Source organism: Bacillus rossius, chromosome 1, assembly GCF_032445375.1.
Source record: "Bacillus rossius redtenbacheri isolate Brsri chromosome 1, Brsri_v3, whole genome shotgun sequence".
NCBI lineage: Eukaryota > Metazoa > Arthropoda > Insecta > Phasmatodea > Bacillidae > Bacillus > Bacillus rossius.
The window spans coordinates 35,614,569-35,633,170 of NC_086330.1; the positions used below are offsets into that span (position 1 = coordinate 35,614,569).

At 37.9% G+C, this 18,602-nt stretch overlaps 1 protein-coding gene across 1 annotated transcript in view; it reads right to left on the minus strand.

Moving 5' to 3' along the window:
• LOC134537088 (dynein axonemal assembly factor 6) overlaps nucleotides 1-15,975 on the minus strand; it is a 28,330-nt gene extending 12,355 nt beyond the window's left edge. The window contains exons 1-2 of the mRNA XM_063377725.1: nucleotides 15,852-15,975; nucleotides 12,699-13,003 (exon numbers count right to left, since the gene is read on the minus strand). Of these exons, the coding sequence (XP_063233795.1) occupies nucleotides 12,699-13,003; nucleotides 15,852-15,975 (429 nt within the window). The remainder of the gene's footprint in view (nucleotides 1-12,698; nucleotides 13,004-15,851) is intronic.
• Between the last annotated feature and the right edge of the window lie 2,627 nt (nucleotides 15,976-18,602).

The following is an 18,602-nucleotide window of genomic DNA, read 5'->3' on the forward strand; positions in this document are numbered from 1 at the left end:
GTCTCAAAGCTTATTATTTGTCTGAATAAAGTTATTATTTTTTAAATCCACCTTGATAAAAATATTGTAAGTGCTGATTTATTGACAGAATTTCACTGATTAAATGTAACTCTGAATAGAAAGGACATGACTCATTAAGTAAAAAATTCTTCATGCAGTGCTAGATCTCTCACAAATAATCTGTAGCACTCGGCGAAAACCATCAGATGTCTAGTTAGGTATAATCAGAAACACTTGGAGAAAGCCATCAATATAATAACAAGAATAATCTGAAGCACTCGGAGAAATCCATCAGATGTCTAGTTAGGTAAAATCAGAAGCACCCGGAGAAAACCATCATAATATTGTCAAGAATAATCAGGAACACACGGAGAAAACCACCATAATATCGAAAAGAATAATCAGGAGCACACGGAGAAAACCACCATAATATTAACAATAATAATCGGAAGCACACGGAGAAAACCACCATAATATTGACAAGAATAATCGGAAGCACACAGAGAAAACCACCACAAGTTTTCTTTGATATCATAAAAATACAGAAAAAAAATATTTAAAAATAAAAAAAAATTAATAAAAATTAAAAAAATACAAAAAATACATAAAATTCTGGCTTGTACTAGAACTATATCTTTGCTCAACAATGAGAAGTTCACAAGCTAGCAGAATCTGTTTATGTATTTTTTGTATTTTTTTTATTTTTATTAATTTTTTTTTATTTTTAAATATTTTTTTTTCTGTATTTTTATGATATCAAAGAAAACTTGTGGTGGTTTTCTCTGTGTGCTTCCGATTATTCTTGTCAATGTTATGGTGGTTTTCTCCGTGTGCTTCCGATTATTATTGTTAATATTATGGTGGTTTTCTCCGTGTGCTCCTGATTATTCTTGTCAATATTATGAAGGTTTTCTCCGGGTGCTTCTGATTATACCTAACTAGACATCTGATGGATTTCTCCGAGTGCTTCTGATTATTCTTGTTATTATATTGATGGCTTTCTCCAAGTGTTTCTGATTATTTCTGGCTAGACATCTGATGGATTTCTCCGAGTGCTCCTGATTATTTGTGAGAGATCTATCTCTGCATGAAGGATATTTACTTACTGAGTCGTGTCATTTCTATTCAGAGTTACATTTAATTAGTGAAATTCTGTCAATAAATCAGCACTTACAATATTGTTATCAGGTGGATTTAAAAAATAATAACCTTACTCAGACAAATAATATGCTTTGAGACAGCTAAAAAGCATTAACATGAAAGACAAACTGTACTGTCCTTGGTGTCTAAGACAGGTAATTTTATTCAGAGTTTCGTATAAATTTCCGAAGTCATATTATCAAATCAACACTTAAAAAAGAATTTTAACAGGTGGAAATCAGGCACAAACAAAAGTTCATTAATCAGACGATTACTACGTCATGAAACAACTGAGAAACGCTATCACACACGAAGATTTCCCTTCCCCTTGAGTTCTAGCGAAGCCCTCCTTCTGTTGCGATCGTTAGGGAGCATCCCGCATCCCACACAAAACATTGTCTACTTATACAGACAACAGACACTGCATATACAGACAACTGATACATGATGGTTGCTAATATGAGAATAGATTATCTTGTGATTCTTGCTAGGCCATGATATTATTCGCAAATTTTTAAATAAGGTCAATGTTCTTCCTCTTGAGATCTAGGGAAGCACACCTTTTTCAACAGATCGTGAGTGAGCATTCCGTAACCTAAAACCAACTTTGGTTGCTTTTACAACATAACATATGAGGAAATATGAAGGTGGGTAGTAAAACTACGTGGAACATGAGTTTTTTAGTCAAAATGAGAAAAAAATCTTTTTTCGTAAATAATTGATGAATGTTCATACATAAAAATACGAAGTACCTAAATAATACTTTTAGCGGCTATTCAACCATTATGGAGTACGTACAGTCTAGTGAAGGTACGATACTCAAATATCGTTCTCGATCTGAAGGACATTGTACATACTGTAGCAAATACTTTGATAAAAGCTATAATGCTCGTAGACATGAAAAGAACGATTGTGTTAAAAGTCCATTCCGTCAAATACTAAGTTGTGGCAAGTGTGGCAGGCGGATGACACGAAGAGAGAATTTAAAAAGATACTATAAAACTTGTAAAGCCAAGCTCGTTCAGGAGATAAAGTACATAGATGGAGACGATATGCTCGGGGACAGTATGTCTTACAATGAAATTGATCTACCTAGTCTTAAAAGCGATTGTGTTAAAATCTCTCCAGGTCTTGAGAAAGGATATAGCTTAAATGGTGTTGGAGATATAAGTAAGGTAGAAGATAATGAAAGTAACATCTCCAGAAAAAGTGACAAGACGTCTTATAGTAGACTTCTACGGACTTTGGAATATTTTTTTGGAAAATTAGCAAGTAAGCTTGATGCCAATGACGGTACTCCAATGTCAAAAAATTCAAAATACTGGGATATGCAAGATGAAGATGTCAGTGTGTTTGATAAAGATGTGGACAGCAGCGATGATGATAAAAATTATCATAATCATTATTACAACGATTTTCAGAATATGTTCAGCAAACAATCGAAGAAGATGGTGTCATCAAGTGAAATTGATTATATATCGTGGAAAGACCCGAACGTGTTGGTGAACAGGTTGCGACTTTTACTTGTTTCGCAAGATGACGAAATTTTATCAGTTATCAAAGAAACGTGGGCTATATTTGATGAACTTAGAATTTCAGGGTATAAGTTAGTAATGTGTATTGACTGATGAAATCTTATACTTTTGTATTTTTGATATAAATATAATTTTAAAAATTGTTATTAAAATGTGTCGTTATTCATGCCCTAATAAAGTTCATGTGTTTGCTACTTTAAAGGATTGAGTTGTGTATGAATATATTTATATATGTATCTGTGTGTGTGTGTGTGTGTGTGCGTGGATGATGGAAAGTTTCCATTTTACTGTATGTAGATGATGGAAAATGAGTGTCGAAGAAGGAAAGAGTATGTAGAATTAAGTATCGATGACGGAAAATGAGTGTTGAATTGAGTGTCATCGATGGAAAATGAGTGCCGAATTGAGTGTCGATGATGGAAATTGAGTGTCGAATTGAGTGTCGATGATGGAAAATGAGTGAGGAATTGAGTGACGATGATGGAACATGAGTGTCGAATTGAGTGTCGATGATGGAAAATGAGTGTTGAATTGAGTATCGACTATGGAAAATGAGTGCCGAATTGAGTTTAGATTATGGAAAGTGAGGGTTGAATTGAGTGTCGACTATGGAAAATGAGTGCCGAATTGAGTTTAGATTATGGAAAGTGAGTGTTGAATTGAGTGTCGATGGTGGTTAATTTGCATTTGCGTGAATGTTAATGATGGAAAATGAGTGTTGACTCAAGTGCCTATGATGTAATATGAGTGTCGATGATGGAAAACGAGTGCCGAATTGAGTTTAGATTATGGAAAGTGAGTGTTGAATTGAGTGTCGATGGTGGTTAATTTGCATTTGTGTGAATGTTAATGATGGAAAATGAGTGCCGAATTGAGATTAGATTATGGAATGTGAGTGTCAGTGATGACAAATGTGTGTAGAATTCCTTGCATCCTGCACTGTGTATGTGTAGCTAGGTTCTGAAGGTTCAATGGATTCCTGGTCCTATATAAAAGTAAACTTTGCTAACATGTTCACTGTCAGGCTTATTTAATTAGCAGTCGGCATGCTGTTAAATATTCGAATGTAAATAAATAATAGGATGTTATTTGACTTCTTTTAGTTTATGTGTGCTGGGTGTAGTCGAGTAGGCTGATATAAGTAAGTGAGGAGCTTAATGTAGAATGGTCATGTGTTGACGAATATGTTGGTGACCTACTATATGTGCATAAATCGAATGCTAGTGGTCTGATAATATTTAGGGTTATTTACGAAGATTTTTATCGATGTGTGCTATGACAAGCTTAAAATGTCTAGTCATCTTGTAGAGTAGGTCTCTTGTTTCGGAGACTTTTGTCATAAGGCTTAACAAGGATCGACTTTGAAGGCTTTGAAAATGTATGGTACTGGACATGTCTTGGCTGTAGCTATATCAACACTGAAGGTCCTCTGAACTGTAGATGAGAGGTACAAAAAAAATTGACTTTGGACCTAGCCTGGTATCGTATAAATTATTTTAGTCATGTTTTGTAGTCATTTGGAGTCAGTTGGATGTTATGTGTAGCTCTACATAATAGTATTTAAATTTGGGTACCTACTTTAAATTTTGTTTGGGTTGTGAAAGTTCCATTGATTACAGACTCTTGCTCCTCTATTAAGTCTAAATTAACCGTGTATGTAGGATGTGTGATTAGTTGATTGTATATATAATTTAAATTCTCATTCCTTGAAATTCCTAATTTTTTTAAGTAATAACAATGGATGATGTATTGACTTGCGTATTATACAAGCGGACACTGTTATTTAAGCGAGTCTTAGACAGCAGGTCCCTCAGTCCACCTCTTGTAGTGGTACAGTGCAGATCTGATGAATTTGCTTGTCTGCATATAAGTCCGATACATGAATATTGATGTGTATCCGAACTCAATGGTAGCAACGTCGAAATCGGTACAAATCCCAATGGTGACGGGGTCACCGACTGCAGAGATCTTGACGGAGGGTCTCGCGTCTTCACCGGGGTCCCTGACGACGGTGGCGGTGATGACGAAGCAGATCCCTATGACAACGATGAGGGCAGCTCCAGAGATTCCGATGGTAACGAGCCTACCATCTCTAGAGATCTCAATGATGGCTGTATCTACTGTCTCTTCACTCCAAGAGACTTCAATGTGTGCATTAACGAACGAAGAGGAGACTACAATACCTGTAACTACTCCGCATTTGGTAAATAAAACATTTTGTGAGCAATTCCCAGCTTCTGCATCAGTCGTGTATACATCAGATTCTTTGTCATCCAGTACATATGATCTGTCAATGTCGACTGGGAAATCTCCAGCTCATGCAACATACGGGACTTCGTCGCCTACAACAGCAGTGCACATTGAAAGTAAGATACTTTCCGAGCCGTCGGTGACTCAAGGTCTAACGACGAGACATCTGTGTACGTACTGTGACAAAAGTTTTAAATACCGTCAACATGCAAGAAGACATAAAAATCATGTCTGTAGAAGAAACGCTAATCGTGAGACATTTCCGTGTGACCCGTGTGGTGTACATTTCACAAACAAAAGTAATTTGATTAGGCATTGTAAAAGCAAAGTTCATTTGCAGGTTGTACATCGGGGAAGCGATGGTAATTGCGATGAGTATCTGTATCAGTGCTGCTACTGTGGTAAACGATTTGAACGACTACGAAGTACACGCATCCATGAAAAGCATGGCTGCAGAAGAAATCTTGACCGTGTAAAATTTCTGTGTGAGAAGTGCGGTATACAGGTTACACGAAAATTTTACTTGAAAAAACATTATAAATTTTGTAAAGGAAGGTCTCCAGCATAATTTCTGGCCCTCTAAGGTGTTACACTCCTGAACTGATGTATCGTGATCTGTATGAATTATTTGTATTTTGTCACTCTTAATACGAACTATAATAATTTATTTTAATAATATTGAATGTCGCATGGACTGAGAAATGTAAAAAATATATACAGTGTCAAATTTTATTGTGTATAAATGTACAATTTTAAATAAATTATAGAATTAAAGAATTTTTTATTTATTTTTCCCTAACCTACATCGTTTATCTTAATGTAATAAACTACATGTGACACGTAATTTTGGTCGGGTTTGTAATGTCCATTTTGTCTTGTTTGTGTGTATTATTTTGTTTTACCAATAATGATGAAGTCTGTTTTTTTTTGCTAAAATTATTTTTGTCTGAGTATGTCATCTGCATTCTTAAGATTTTTTTTTATGGGAGATGTTTTGGTAAAGTGCTGGTACAGGTAATACCGCAACATTAGAGCAAATCTGACTAGGAACTTGATTTATTATTTTTGAGAAATAATTTATTACTTCCCGAAATAAAACTAACAGACTTGTGGGAAATTTATGGTCTTAAATCGTAACCTGTCATATATTGGTGTATACTATGGTGGTGATATTAAAAAATTAATGAGTGTTAATCAATTGACCACACTTCGGAGTAAGCTGGTGCACTGGATGGGCTGTATCTGTACGATTCTGGATACTTGGTAAGCGGTTCTTCGTCCAAGTTACTCACTCCTTCGTTGCTGATTACTAACATGAATTTTTACAACATGGAAAAAAAATTGTATACTGGCTAAGGTCTTGATTAAAAATATTTTGACGCTTATAATTATCAGAGTATTGAGTATGGTATGTGGAGTTCGACTCCTCTCGTATATGTGCTACACATTTATTTTTGTAGGTAGCAAGATATACATTCGTAGGCTGATTTTCTGCTCTGGTTCGGTGATGTATACTTTGAAGTGGTTCCAGCAAGTACTTTACGTATGCTGGATTATGATTTCACTGGAGTTTTACGTGTACTGAGTTGGAAGGCTAGTGATGTGATGTATGCATGTCTTGAGCAAAACATATGAGTGTCGCAGCATTCTGCAAGCTTGCAATTCCCGCGCGAGGGGTCAATGTTCATTTGCAGGTGATGGTAGGCGTGTCTCGATCGAGAAGTCTCTGCCTCTATCATTGAGAATTTTTTAAATTTTCTTTGCGGTTGGCGTGCTTGAATTTATGTACTTTTGACTAGTCGTATGTGAATAAGTTTAAATTCGTATGCATTGGAACATATTTTTCTACATGAGGTAATAAAAATACATAGATGCTACATTGACTGAGATAGGTATCGAACACATGGTTCTTACCCTATGAGTGACTAGCACTTGTTTGACCTATCTCCACTAACCCTCGTTTACTTTGTGATATAGATGGGACATGGTTGTTTTCAGACAGATTATGGTTAAAATGTCTTGGACAAAGTGTCCTTTGTAGAAATTACTATGTGTGGTAATTATTTTAGTCGAAGTGGTAATTTAATAAAACACGTAAAATTAGCGTGAAGGTTTTTCTAATGTGTAAACAAATTAATGATAGGATGGATTTGTATGTAGAAATGGTGGTATACTACATCTCTTGAAGAACACTGCATGGTATATATAATGAAAGACTCTTGGGCTCAAGAAACTATACCTACTATAGGTGGAAAGGATGATACGGTTTCCAAGATTAAATGAAAGGAACTTTGATGATTTTTTTTTTCTATATACTACAATTATTTAATTGAGTTTGGGATGATGGGTTGAAGGATTAAATAATAAAACTGGACTCATAGGCTTTTACAGAAAATGAGAATGGAGCTCACAAGTTCATAGATTGTGGTAAATCACTGACAACTGAACTGTGGAGACTATATGATAAAATGAGTGATATTGATGCAGCTCATGACAATATTGATGACAGCTATGATGATGATTTACATCTGTGATAGTGACATGGACGCGGAGATTTTAAGACAAATAATATTATTAATATAGAAAAGATGGAAGCCTTAGCACGCCGATCGTGACGAGAAACAAATATTGAAGGATGTTGATGGTATCGGGAAGACTGAAACTAATGAAGGTATCAACACTGTGAAAAGTGAGAATACATTCAAGCCTATATTTAGCAGATCCTCCATACTTTGTATAAATGGTGGACTCCTGAAAAGGAAGCATACAGGCGATGAAGACACTTCGACATCAACGATATTGAGTTCTTGCAGTAATCTGGGTGAAGACGTTGTCTTCTGCGGTGATTGATACAGTGACTCTGAGGCTGTTTACAAAGGCATAGACTGTGATGCAGAACCTACAGCTGACAAGATCGAAGAATGTGGTGGTGTCCTGAGACCGAAGCGATGGAAACGTCGTGTTATAATAAATAAATCTGATCAAGCTTGTGATGATCGCTGGCTAGATGATGAAAGTAACCCTGAGGATGGTGTTAAAACGGAAGACACCAGAGATCATAATATTTATAATAAACAAGCAATGAAGATGGTGGCAGAAGAGATTGATTCCACATCATGGAAAGATCCAAAAATATTGGTTGACCGGCTAAGACTGATGGTGGCATCTGTTCGTAGAGGAAACTACTCGCATATCGTGGAAGTATCGTCCATACTGTAAGAACTTCGGAACGCTGGCTACATACAATAATCGTTTGATTAACTGTCATGTGTGTACTAATGAAAAATAAAATGAATTATTTATATTTTAAAAAAGTATGATTTATTTCTTGTATCCTGATTTCCAAATAAGCCTGTGTTTCCGCTACTGTATGTGTGATCATTCCGTTTCCTGTGTGTGCTGTGTGTACGTTCCAATTTCCTGTGTGTACATTTCGTTTACCTGTTTGTACATTTCGTTTTCCTGTTTGTACATTTCGTTTTCCTGTTTGTACATTTCGTTTTCCTGTTTGTACATTTCGTTTTCCTGTTTGTACATTACGTTTTCCTGTTTGTACATTCCGTTTTCCTGTTTGTACATTTCGTTTTCCTGTTTGTACATTTCGTTTTCCTGTTTGTACATTTCGTTTTCCTGTGTGTACATTTCGTTTTCCTGTTTGTACATTTCGTTTTACTGTTTGTACATTTCGTTTTCCTGTTTGAACATTTCGTTTTCCTGTGTGTACTTTTCGTTTTCCTGTGTGTAAATTCCGTTTTCCTGTGTGTACATTACGTTTTCCTGTGTGTACTGTGTGTACATTGCGTGTTGGAGCCGGGTAGCTTCATTGACATATAGTTTCGTAGCCCATGCGGTCTTTTAGTCATGCAGTCTCGCAGCCATGTATAACTCGGAACCAGCTAGATCCTTTTAGACTCGTAGCCTTGTAGCCTCGTAGTCTCTTAGACTCGTAGCATTGTAGCCCAATATCATTGGAGCTGTTGGAAGAAAAGGCAGTGGAGCATTTGGAGCTGTTGGAGCTGTTAGAGCTGTTGGAGCATTTGGGGGCTGTTGGAGCATTTGGAGCTGCTGGAGCATTTGGAGCTAGGAAGTAGTCGTTGCACGTCTATGCAGGTCTAAATGTTTATACGATTGCTGGCTTTCGCAAGTGGTCCTGTAGTAGGATAGAAATTGTGTAATAAATATTGTGTTTGTAAACGACTTTGTGGTGTTTTATTTCTCGAACCTTACGCTTTTCTGGTATTTAAATTACATTTATTTTAGCTTCTTCCAGGATCGTGCCAAGGACCTTAGACGACCTAATCAATCAGCATATTGTTTGAAAATTTATTTAATGAATTTTGAACTTTTTCCCGAATCTCTAGCATTACAATTACGAATTTCCAATATGACGGTCTTGATGGCTTATAGGATGATGGTAGTAGAGGATTTAAAGTCTCTTTAAGAATGTTGAACATGGTTTATTGAAGTTATTATTTTTTTCATAAAATTAAACATTATTGTAACGATCGAGGGTCGAACCAAGGACTGGAGCGGATCAAATCGATATGTAAGTTAATGAGTGATTTTTTTGATGAATTTTGGATTTTTCCCCGCTTTTCTAGATACATTATTACATGATTTCAAGATGGCGGCCGAATTTCAAGATGGCGGGGGCACCTCGGTAATAAATGATTACTGCACTGTAGCGGGTTAGAATAAAATTAACCAGATGGAAATGTACTCTATAATACGAGTACACGCACAAGATGGTGTACTCCAGCAGGTGGTCGCTCCTGGTAGCATGTACTGAACATAAAATGTCGGATCCATGATGGTCGGCAAGAAGGACAAAGTCAAATTTCAAAGTCAAGATCAAATTTCAAGGTCAAGGTCAAATTTCAAGGTCAAGGTCAAATTTCAAGGTCAAGGTCAAATTTCAAGGTCAAGGTCAAATTTCAAGGTCAAGGTCAAAGTTCAAGGTCAAAGTTCAAGGTCAAGGTCAAAGGCCAAGGTCAAATTTCAAGGTCAACAGTTGAGGACAAAAGTATGGTGACCAGATAATTATACTACATGGTATCGGCACACTCTAGCAGACGAAAACAAGATGGTGGTCTCCAGTGGATGAAGACAAGATGGCGGACATAATGTCATACCAGTTGATGATATATACTTTGGTACTGGTGGTGGTAGATCAGTCTAGGTGGCTTTCATGGAGGAAGGATCTACCGTTTACTCTCGTCGGGAATCGAACCAAGGACGTACATCGATATAATCAAACAGAATTCAAATACATTAATTTTTTGATGAATTTTGGAATTTTTTTCATTAAAATCGGATAATAAATAAAGATTTTCAATATGGCGTCCAAATTTCAAGATGGCGGACATGACGTCATACTAGGTGAAGATATGTATACTTTGACATAAGTGGTGGGGGACAGTCTGCCTGCGTCCACTGCGAGGGAAGGATCGGTCGCCATTTTTATTTTTTGCACTCGTCGGGTTCGAACCGAGGACTCCGAACTCCGTGTCGTAAAAGTATTTTTTTTATAAATAATTTATTAAAATTTTATTATTTGAATTTTTTTATAATTTTTAAAAAAAAATTCATTAAAATCGGATAATAAATAAAAAAGTTAAAGATGGCGGTCGTAACGGAAACTGCAACGGTGACGTCATCATCCAATATGGCGGAAAACACATCACCGGAATTTTCTAGAACACAATGACGTCATCCAAAATGGCGGATCCAAGATGGCGGATCCAAAATGGCCGCCGAGGTCAAGGTCAAGGTCAAATGTCAAGGTCACAACCATCCAAGATGGCCGCCGTGACGTCACAATCCAATATGGCGGACCGACAATCACAATCCACGCGCCAGCGCCATGTTTTCGGACCGGCTATCCTATACTACTAGTGTTCCAAACCATTCGAGGTCCTGAACATCAACCCCCGCCCCTTCCTCAAAAAAGAAAACCCCAAAATTTCGAAATATAAGAATATATATAATTGGATGTTGGCATGTATGACGTCGATAAACTCTTATACCGTTTGACCGATCGCCATGAAAGTTGGCACATCGAAGTGTTTTTATCATGGAGAAGGTTTTTATGCTATCCATTTTTTTTTGTAACTCGCCGCTAGATGGCGCTGTAGCGCATCAACTTCTAAACCTTTCAACCGATCGCCATGGGTAAACAGAAAATCATAGGTCACAGATACACAAGCAGTAATTGTGTGTCATTTCTTAATGGCCACCATACTGTACATATCACTATCCATTTTTCTGTAACTCTCGGACAATATATCACCCGGTGTTCAGCCCGGGCAAAGCCGGGTACTGCAGCTAGTGTATATAATAAAGGAGAGAGTTTGTATGTTTGTCTTTCGCGTAGCGTAGAGAAGGAGAGACCTAGTGCTGTGAAATGTTACCATGTTTAGGGGGCGACCGTTTGCACCTCGAAGGCATTATTTCAAATGTCTATTTAGTTTTTTATTTAAATTTTTTATAAATTTTGCCTATTATTATTTATTATTGCCCCTGAATATTCCGTGCAAGTATTTAAGTAAACTCTTTGGTGGTTCAACGTCACCATTTTTGTTTCAGTGGTAAAATTTTATGTGTGGCATATTTCAGTTTAACAGTTTATTTATTCCTTTCTTTACAGCAGTCTGTACGGCCGTTGACATTGTTTTTATTCCGAACCTTGATAGAAACTGAAATCTACAATTTAATACTTTCTCTGCGGTATTTTTGTGTAAATTGTTGATACGTTCTTGCCGTCATAACGGAGGAAAATGTGTAATACAAATAGCTAAATATTCTTAGAACCTTATATTGTTGAATCCAAGGTAGCATATAATGATTTATAGACATTCCCGTTTCTATTTAAGTAAATAAAATTTTTTGGGGTATTTTTTTATTCGAGGCGCGGAAGGGGCGGATCCAAGAAGCGTGGTAGTGGCGTAATTACGAGGAGGGGAAGTGGCGGAGATATGAGGCGAGGCAGTGGAAGAGACAGTGGCGGACGCAGAGAAGGGAGGGGGGGGGGGGATAAATGTGTACATCCGCACTCCCCTCGAAGATAATGAAAATATTTTCAAAATATCAGTGAAGACACTATTTTACATATACTAGAAGACACGTCGTCTACGGCTACTATGCAGACCCATTATGCCAGTGTGTTATTTTGAATAGTAATGTAAGTTATGATGTGAATACACGTGTTCAAAAAAAATTGGTTGTCTGTAAAGTCGGTTAAGGGACGATAGTTTAACGTTACAACGTCATAACAAAACATTGATGAAATTATTGCATACTTTTATGAATAAAATTGAATCTTTTTTATTGAATTATCACTATCTTGTATGGATACAAAGAAGGGGTGAAATTAAATCTACAATTTAATTGATAAATTTACTTTTATTTGCAATCATTAATTCAAATATATTTTAACTATAACTTTTATACATGTTTGCTATTTAACTTCTTCCAATCTGTGTTGTTCTGTTAAGGATAGGACGATGATAGGAAAAGTATAGGAAACGAATGGGAGTGTTTCAAGTTTGATGTGCCTCGAAAAAGTCAAATCGATGGTTGTTCCAATCGAGCGGAAGAAAGAGATAGATGCGGCGCAAGCGTACAATGAGCGTAACGGGACAATGTGCGTAACGGGACTTTCTTTTTCGTGCGTGCAGCCGGCGTTCATGGATTCATTAGACGTTGTCACGTCGAAAGTTTGTTTTCAAAATCCCCGTCCTGCATCTGCCGCTGGTGGCGCGCCCAGAGGCGGACTAACGTGCCTGCGAGGAACGGCGCGGGGGGGAGGAAGCCACTGGCCTGCAGCTGCACGGCGTCGCGGCGCTCGCCCGGCAGCTCGACGCGGACGACGAGCGCCTCGCAGCTGGCGCTGGCCGGCGTCTTGGCGCCCAGCTGCAGGAACACGTCCTCGGCGCCGACTCTCTGGCGGTACAGCAGCTCGTGGCGCGGCTGAGGCCGCGGGTCGTCGGCGGTGGCGGGGAGCTCGTCCGCCTCGCCTTGCCGCCAGATGGCCAGCGGGTCGGCCTCCGCGGGCCTCGCCGCCCCCACGTCGCCCGGACCTGCCACACACCCCCGCGCTCGCTCCGTTCAGCGGGTCTTAGGGCTCAGGACACAGCTGGGTCGGCTAGCACCTTCCCGATCAAACAACAGGGAGTGATCCCCAACAGTTCTGTTTAGTTTATATAGCTCTGGATTGTATGAAACGAACTGGATATTTCTCCCACCCTACCCTGATAGGGCGTAAATGTGGGAGGGGAACGTGAGAATGCCGGCCGTAGGTCGCCTGGCTGAGCGCACGAGCTCGAAAACCACCAAGTATCACACTGGCTCCTCATCTACGCGCCAGGCACAGAACTGGCGTGCAGCCTCCGCGTCGATAACTCTCCTCTGGGACTTCAACCCATAACCCTATAATTTAACGCTGAGATACTATGGACATAGGTTACCTTAACTGCTCTTAAATGTTATTTGTAATCTTGAGCGGTTTGTAAGCGGCACGTTAACACCGGCAGCTCTGTGCGTCATTTTGGCGGCCTAGCCAGGCGGCCGCCTTAAGTCGCAACACACTTCGCCATCTTGGATTCTTTTTTTTTTAAATTTAACTACAGGTTGCAGTGCTGATATTATAATTTGATTTTATGCCTCGACAATCTACTGTGCCTAGTTTTGTTACAATTGTTGCGTAGATACTTGTGACGTAGTGCAATCACCAAATACCCAAGTTAACTATACCACTCTAGTGAAACAATTAGTGACCTTCCAACGGTTGAATTATGGGACCTTCTTTCATTGCATCCAGAATAAACTGCGGGAAGATAGCTTGTAAAGATATTATCTATACCTTGTCGTGCCAATAATTAGATTTAATTATTCAAATGACAGTTCACGTAAAAAATTACCAAATATAAAAGGAACTAGCTAATGCCCGGCATGCGTTGCAATGCCTCTTTCAATTATTTTTTTTTTGTAATTTGTTTGAAGTAGGTATACACATACAAATAATCTATTTCTATCCCACTATCTCCCTAAAAATCTCACTATAGTTCCCTCTTTATATAAAAATCTCTATACATCTCTCTCTCTCTATATATATATATATATATATATGCATATTCCGTATATCTCCATATTACTCTAACTCTCTATCTATATATCAATCTATCTGTCTATATCTCTCTACATCTCTCTATATCTATATATCCCTCACTCTAAAACTCTGTATCTCGCTATGTATCGGTATATCTCCCTCTCTCTATCTCTCTATACTCGGTATACCTCTCTCTATCTCTATCTCTCTACGTCTATATCTTCCTACATATATCTTTACAAAACAGAAGACGAACACACAGAAATTAATTTATATATTTGTTTACCTATATTTATTTTTATCTATCTTTTTACCTATCACAGGTGTGACACAGGTATATAAAAACAAGATAATATTTTGTAGATTTAAGATTTTGAACGAACACACACACATACACACACACACTCATACGGGAAACTTCGCTGGAGACCCGCTACGTCGAGGTGACGGCGGGCGAACATTAAACTGATCTGGTGAACCGCGACGAACGAAATATGATTCCCGCAGCAATGGCGAGCTGATTAAATTGTTGATGCAACTCTTCTACAGATAAACTTCGAAGTGTTACTACTGTGAATTGTGACGAAGTTCTAGACGCACGGCAGCAGCCGCGGTGTAACACGGATTATACATTTCTTTTTTATTGATGTGTAGTGTAACAGCTCTCGGTATACAACATCTGGTAAAAGTAATTTCGTGGTTGAGACGGAAGTCGCATTGGAACGGAAATGTGTAACCACGGTGCTGTCATCTGTGGTGGTTGGCGCTAACCAATTTTCACAAAGCCAAAGGGGGACTTTATATTATTAACTGTCTAATGAATTTTAACACGATGGGGAATATTTTAATCGAATTACAAAAATCAGATCCAAATCCGGGATACAGTTTTTTTTCAAGTCTTTTTCGCTTTTATCGGAGACTGCAAATTACAAATCGAATGATTCGCTAGTCAACGCAGCTGCTCCGGCAAAGAATTCTAGCGGTGAGTGCGTAGACTTCATGTGATTCGAGTCCATAAATGTAAGTTGAAAACACAATTTGAGTATATTTATCACACTCAGCGTAATTTTAAAGAACTCTTAGTTAAATTTTTCGTGTCAGAGTTTCGCATCATAATAAGTGTATTTCCAACATGACAGCGCATGAATTCGCTCGTTACCGAGGTTAGATGTTACACATCATTGGCGAGTACTGGAAAACTCACTCATATGTGTATGTGTGTGTGTGTGTGTATATATATATACATACACATATGAGTGAGTCATGACCGTTAAAGTGTACAAAATGTATTCCACGGTAGTCGTGGTACCTAGAGACTGCGATGAATCAGCGTGCCCTTGCTGCAAGTCGGATATATATATATATATATATATATATATATATATATATATATATATATAGGTACACTTTAATGGTCATGACAAGAAATAATCGCAACTTTAAAAGTACTTTTAAATATTAAAAATTTCGTTCTATTTTGTGCGATAGTGCTGCTATCTCTAGTTTTTTCCCGTAACAATTGTATTTATGGTTACGAAACGTTCGCTAGAATGAGTGGAAACCAGTTTATAACGTCGCGCTGGGCACCATTTAAAAATAAACTGTTGCTGTTTTGTTTCCTTACTGGGATTACGGTTTGAACACGTTCTGGAATACGGTCCGCGACTTAGGTTACACTCGTGTCCCAACAAGGTGGTGCTTATTCGTTACCTTACCCAAACGTCTTGGAATAACCGCCCTGAATTCAAATCATGATCTAGTCGTTAAAAAAAAGTGTTTCAAACTTTGCTGCTGAGATCCTCTCAGCCTTATCGACTTACCCATAGTGCACAGCGACTTGTGTCTGCCGCGGGGAACATCATCTTCGCTGTCGGACGATGAATCTTCTCCTTTCTTCAACAGTTCCGCGATTTTCCTGATGTCGCTCACTTGCAGGGATGTCATGTCTTAGCTTTCAGCCTCCAACTGCTAGCAATGTGCTGTGAACAGCATACTATATATATATATATATATATATATATATACTGGTACTCAGTTAATCGTTTCATCATCTTAATAATAACAATAAACGCAACTGGCAAAAGTTCGGCTATAGTGTCCCATCAAGAGCAGAGTCGCCATTGTTGATAGTATGGGGCTGAAGCTCGAAGGAGCCTGCTGTCCTCCCAAGACAGAACTGTGGTCCAACCAGCTTGAAGAATGCGTGAGGCTGTGTGGAGGTGGACGTAGAGCGGTGACGACAGAATGCAGTGGTTTTTTTTTTTTTTGGGGGGGGGGGGGTGAGTGCTCTTATAAAACCTGCTGGCTCACCGGAAACGTCCACCACGTTTCCCACTGGCAAAAATACGGGACGTAAACTCTCCGGGAACATAACCGGATCACGTAGGTAAACGGCAAGTGAGTTTACGACTAACCTACTGTGGCCTTTTTTGTTTCGATAAATGATGTCCATAAATTCTATGAAATATAAATCAAAATCAGCAAAGGTTTTGCAGTGGGTACACATTTGATTGCGCACCTCTGGCGACCGAGATTTTGTGTTGTGGTAGTCGAGACGTTGTCATGTGTGGTCGCCTGGCGATATGCAACTTGCCGTACACACACACACACACACACACACACACATTCGCGACCTTCTTACTGCGTATTCCCTAATTTAAACAACATTTATGTTTCTTTTTTATTTGCATAATTTGTACAGATATTTATTTTGTGTGGTATCAATATATTTGATTGTTTATGGGAGTTGTGCTAGGCTGAGAAAGAAGTAGGTACGTAATTGAATCATGTTAAATTTTGTACATTTTTCTTCGAAGTAAAATTATATGGGAGAAATGTGTTTGTCTGGTTTCCCCATTCTCACCACGTCAACTTTAACGTACAAGTACCTACTGAAAAATTACAAGTAATTGTTATGCATAAACACATACAAAACTACTAAAGGAAAGTCAAATCATAATCTGTAAACGACGCTTTAAAAACGTGACAGAATTACGAATAATATTGAAAAATATACGAAACTCCCACTAAACGCAACGTAGAGCCCGGGTGTGTTGACTACTAGCGCCGTTATTTCGCAATCCGCCGTGAGCTTAACTGAGCGGCTGGATTGCGCCGAGGATAGGAAGTTGCTAGTCCCAGTAAATGAGCCAGTTTTTCTAATAGCTCAACGCTAAATCTAACCTTGGAAAAATAAATCAATTTTTCAAACTGTTTTAGTCTATTTATATTTAACTAATTAAGTATTTTTTTTAATATCTTTCAAAATTCATGAAACTTTAGAATTTTTATTACTTTTAATTATGAGAAACAGATTTCTTATTAATTATTATCAATGTTGCGCGTGTTGAATCTTGGAAAAACATATAAGACCATATGTCGTGATAAGAGTGATCGGCGTGATAGCTGCAAGGAATTAATTTAGTGATCGACGTTTTTGGGAAATATGCGTAAATTTCATATTTAGGCTACTCTATAGGTATGTTATAATAAAAGTACAGTAGACTGAAAAACTTAAATTTGATCTTTTTCACCCTCCCATCGTTATATAAGCCCTAGAAGAAAACTTCAGGGCTGCTAATCAACATGATAACGAAAAATCCCTAGTTTCCTAATGCAAGTTTTATACACATTTATATAATTTATTGTGTATCTTCATACAAAGTATACCTTCGTACTCATATTTAATGAATAGCGCACATCATTATTTGACTTGCAACACGTTTATCGTAAATTAAAAGCGTGACAAAACCGCATTCATGTTTGTCAAGTTTGCGATCTTGTGGCACAATTATGAATAAAAACGCGAAGATTCAATAGCACTGAGTGTCCAACTTGTACGAGTAGTTTATTTACTCTATGGCCAGACCTATTATATTGTGATCTGGGGCAGTTTCGACTTGCTTCGACTAAGGGCGCGGTTACACGGGAGTCTGAACTACTTCAGGTGAACATGTTCAGCTGTTGAGTGCGGTTACACACAGTCTGAACATGTTTCGTTCGAGGCCATTTCCCATTTAACTTAAACAGGTTGGCAAAGTAGTTCAGATCGACATATCTTCTACATTAGCCTCTGATTGGCTGTTTAGAATATAAACAGTCTTTTGCAGAAATTCAAGATGTAAAGTGTTTCTGGCACAAGTTCGAGTAATATTTTACCGAATGCAACAAAAAAAATCAACAGATAATTATATATATTTTTTTAATTGATCCTGACCTTAATTTTCTTAAAACTTTGATAGGTACTTTCGCTCAAAAAATAATAAAAAATAAGTTTAAAAATGTTACTGTGCATGTTGTTTGCATTCCCGATTTGTAAAAAAAATATTGAGCAATATGTAAACACATTCCATTTCTGCTGATAATGCTGTATAAACAAGTGAGAAAATCCCGCGTTTTCTGGATACAATTACAAAATAGAGATCAACAACACAGTCATTCGTTGACAGTAGACAATCAGTTTTAGAGCTAAACACACTTTTCAGCAACTACCGTGTAACCGTACACTTTCGCGTTTGTAAACGTGTTTACTTAAACATGTTCACCTGAAGTAGTTCAGGGTCCCGTGTAAC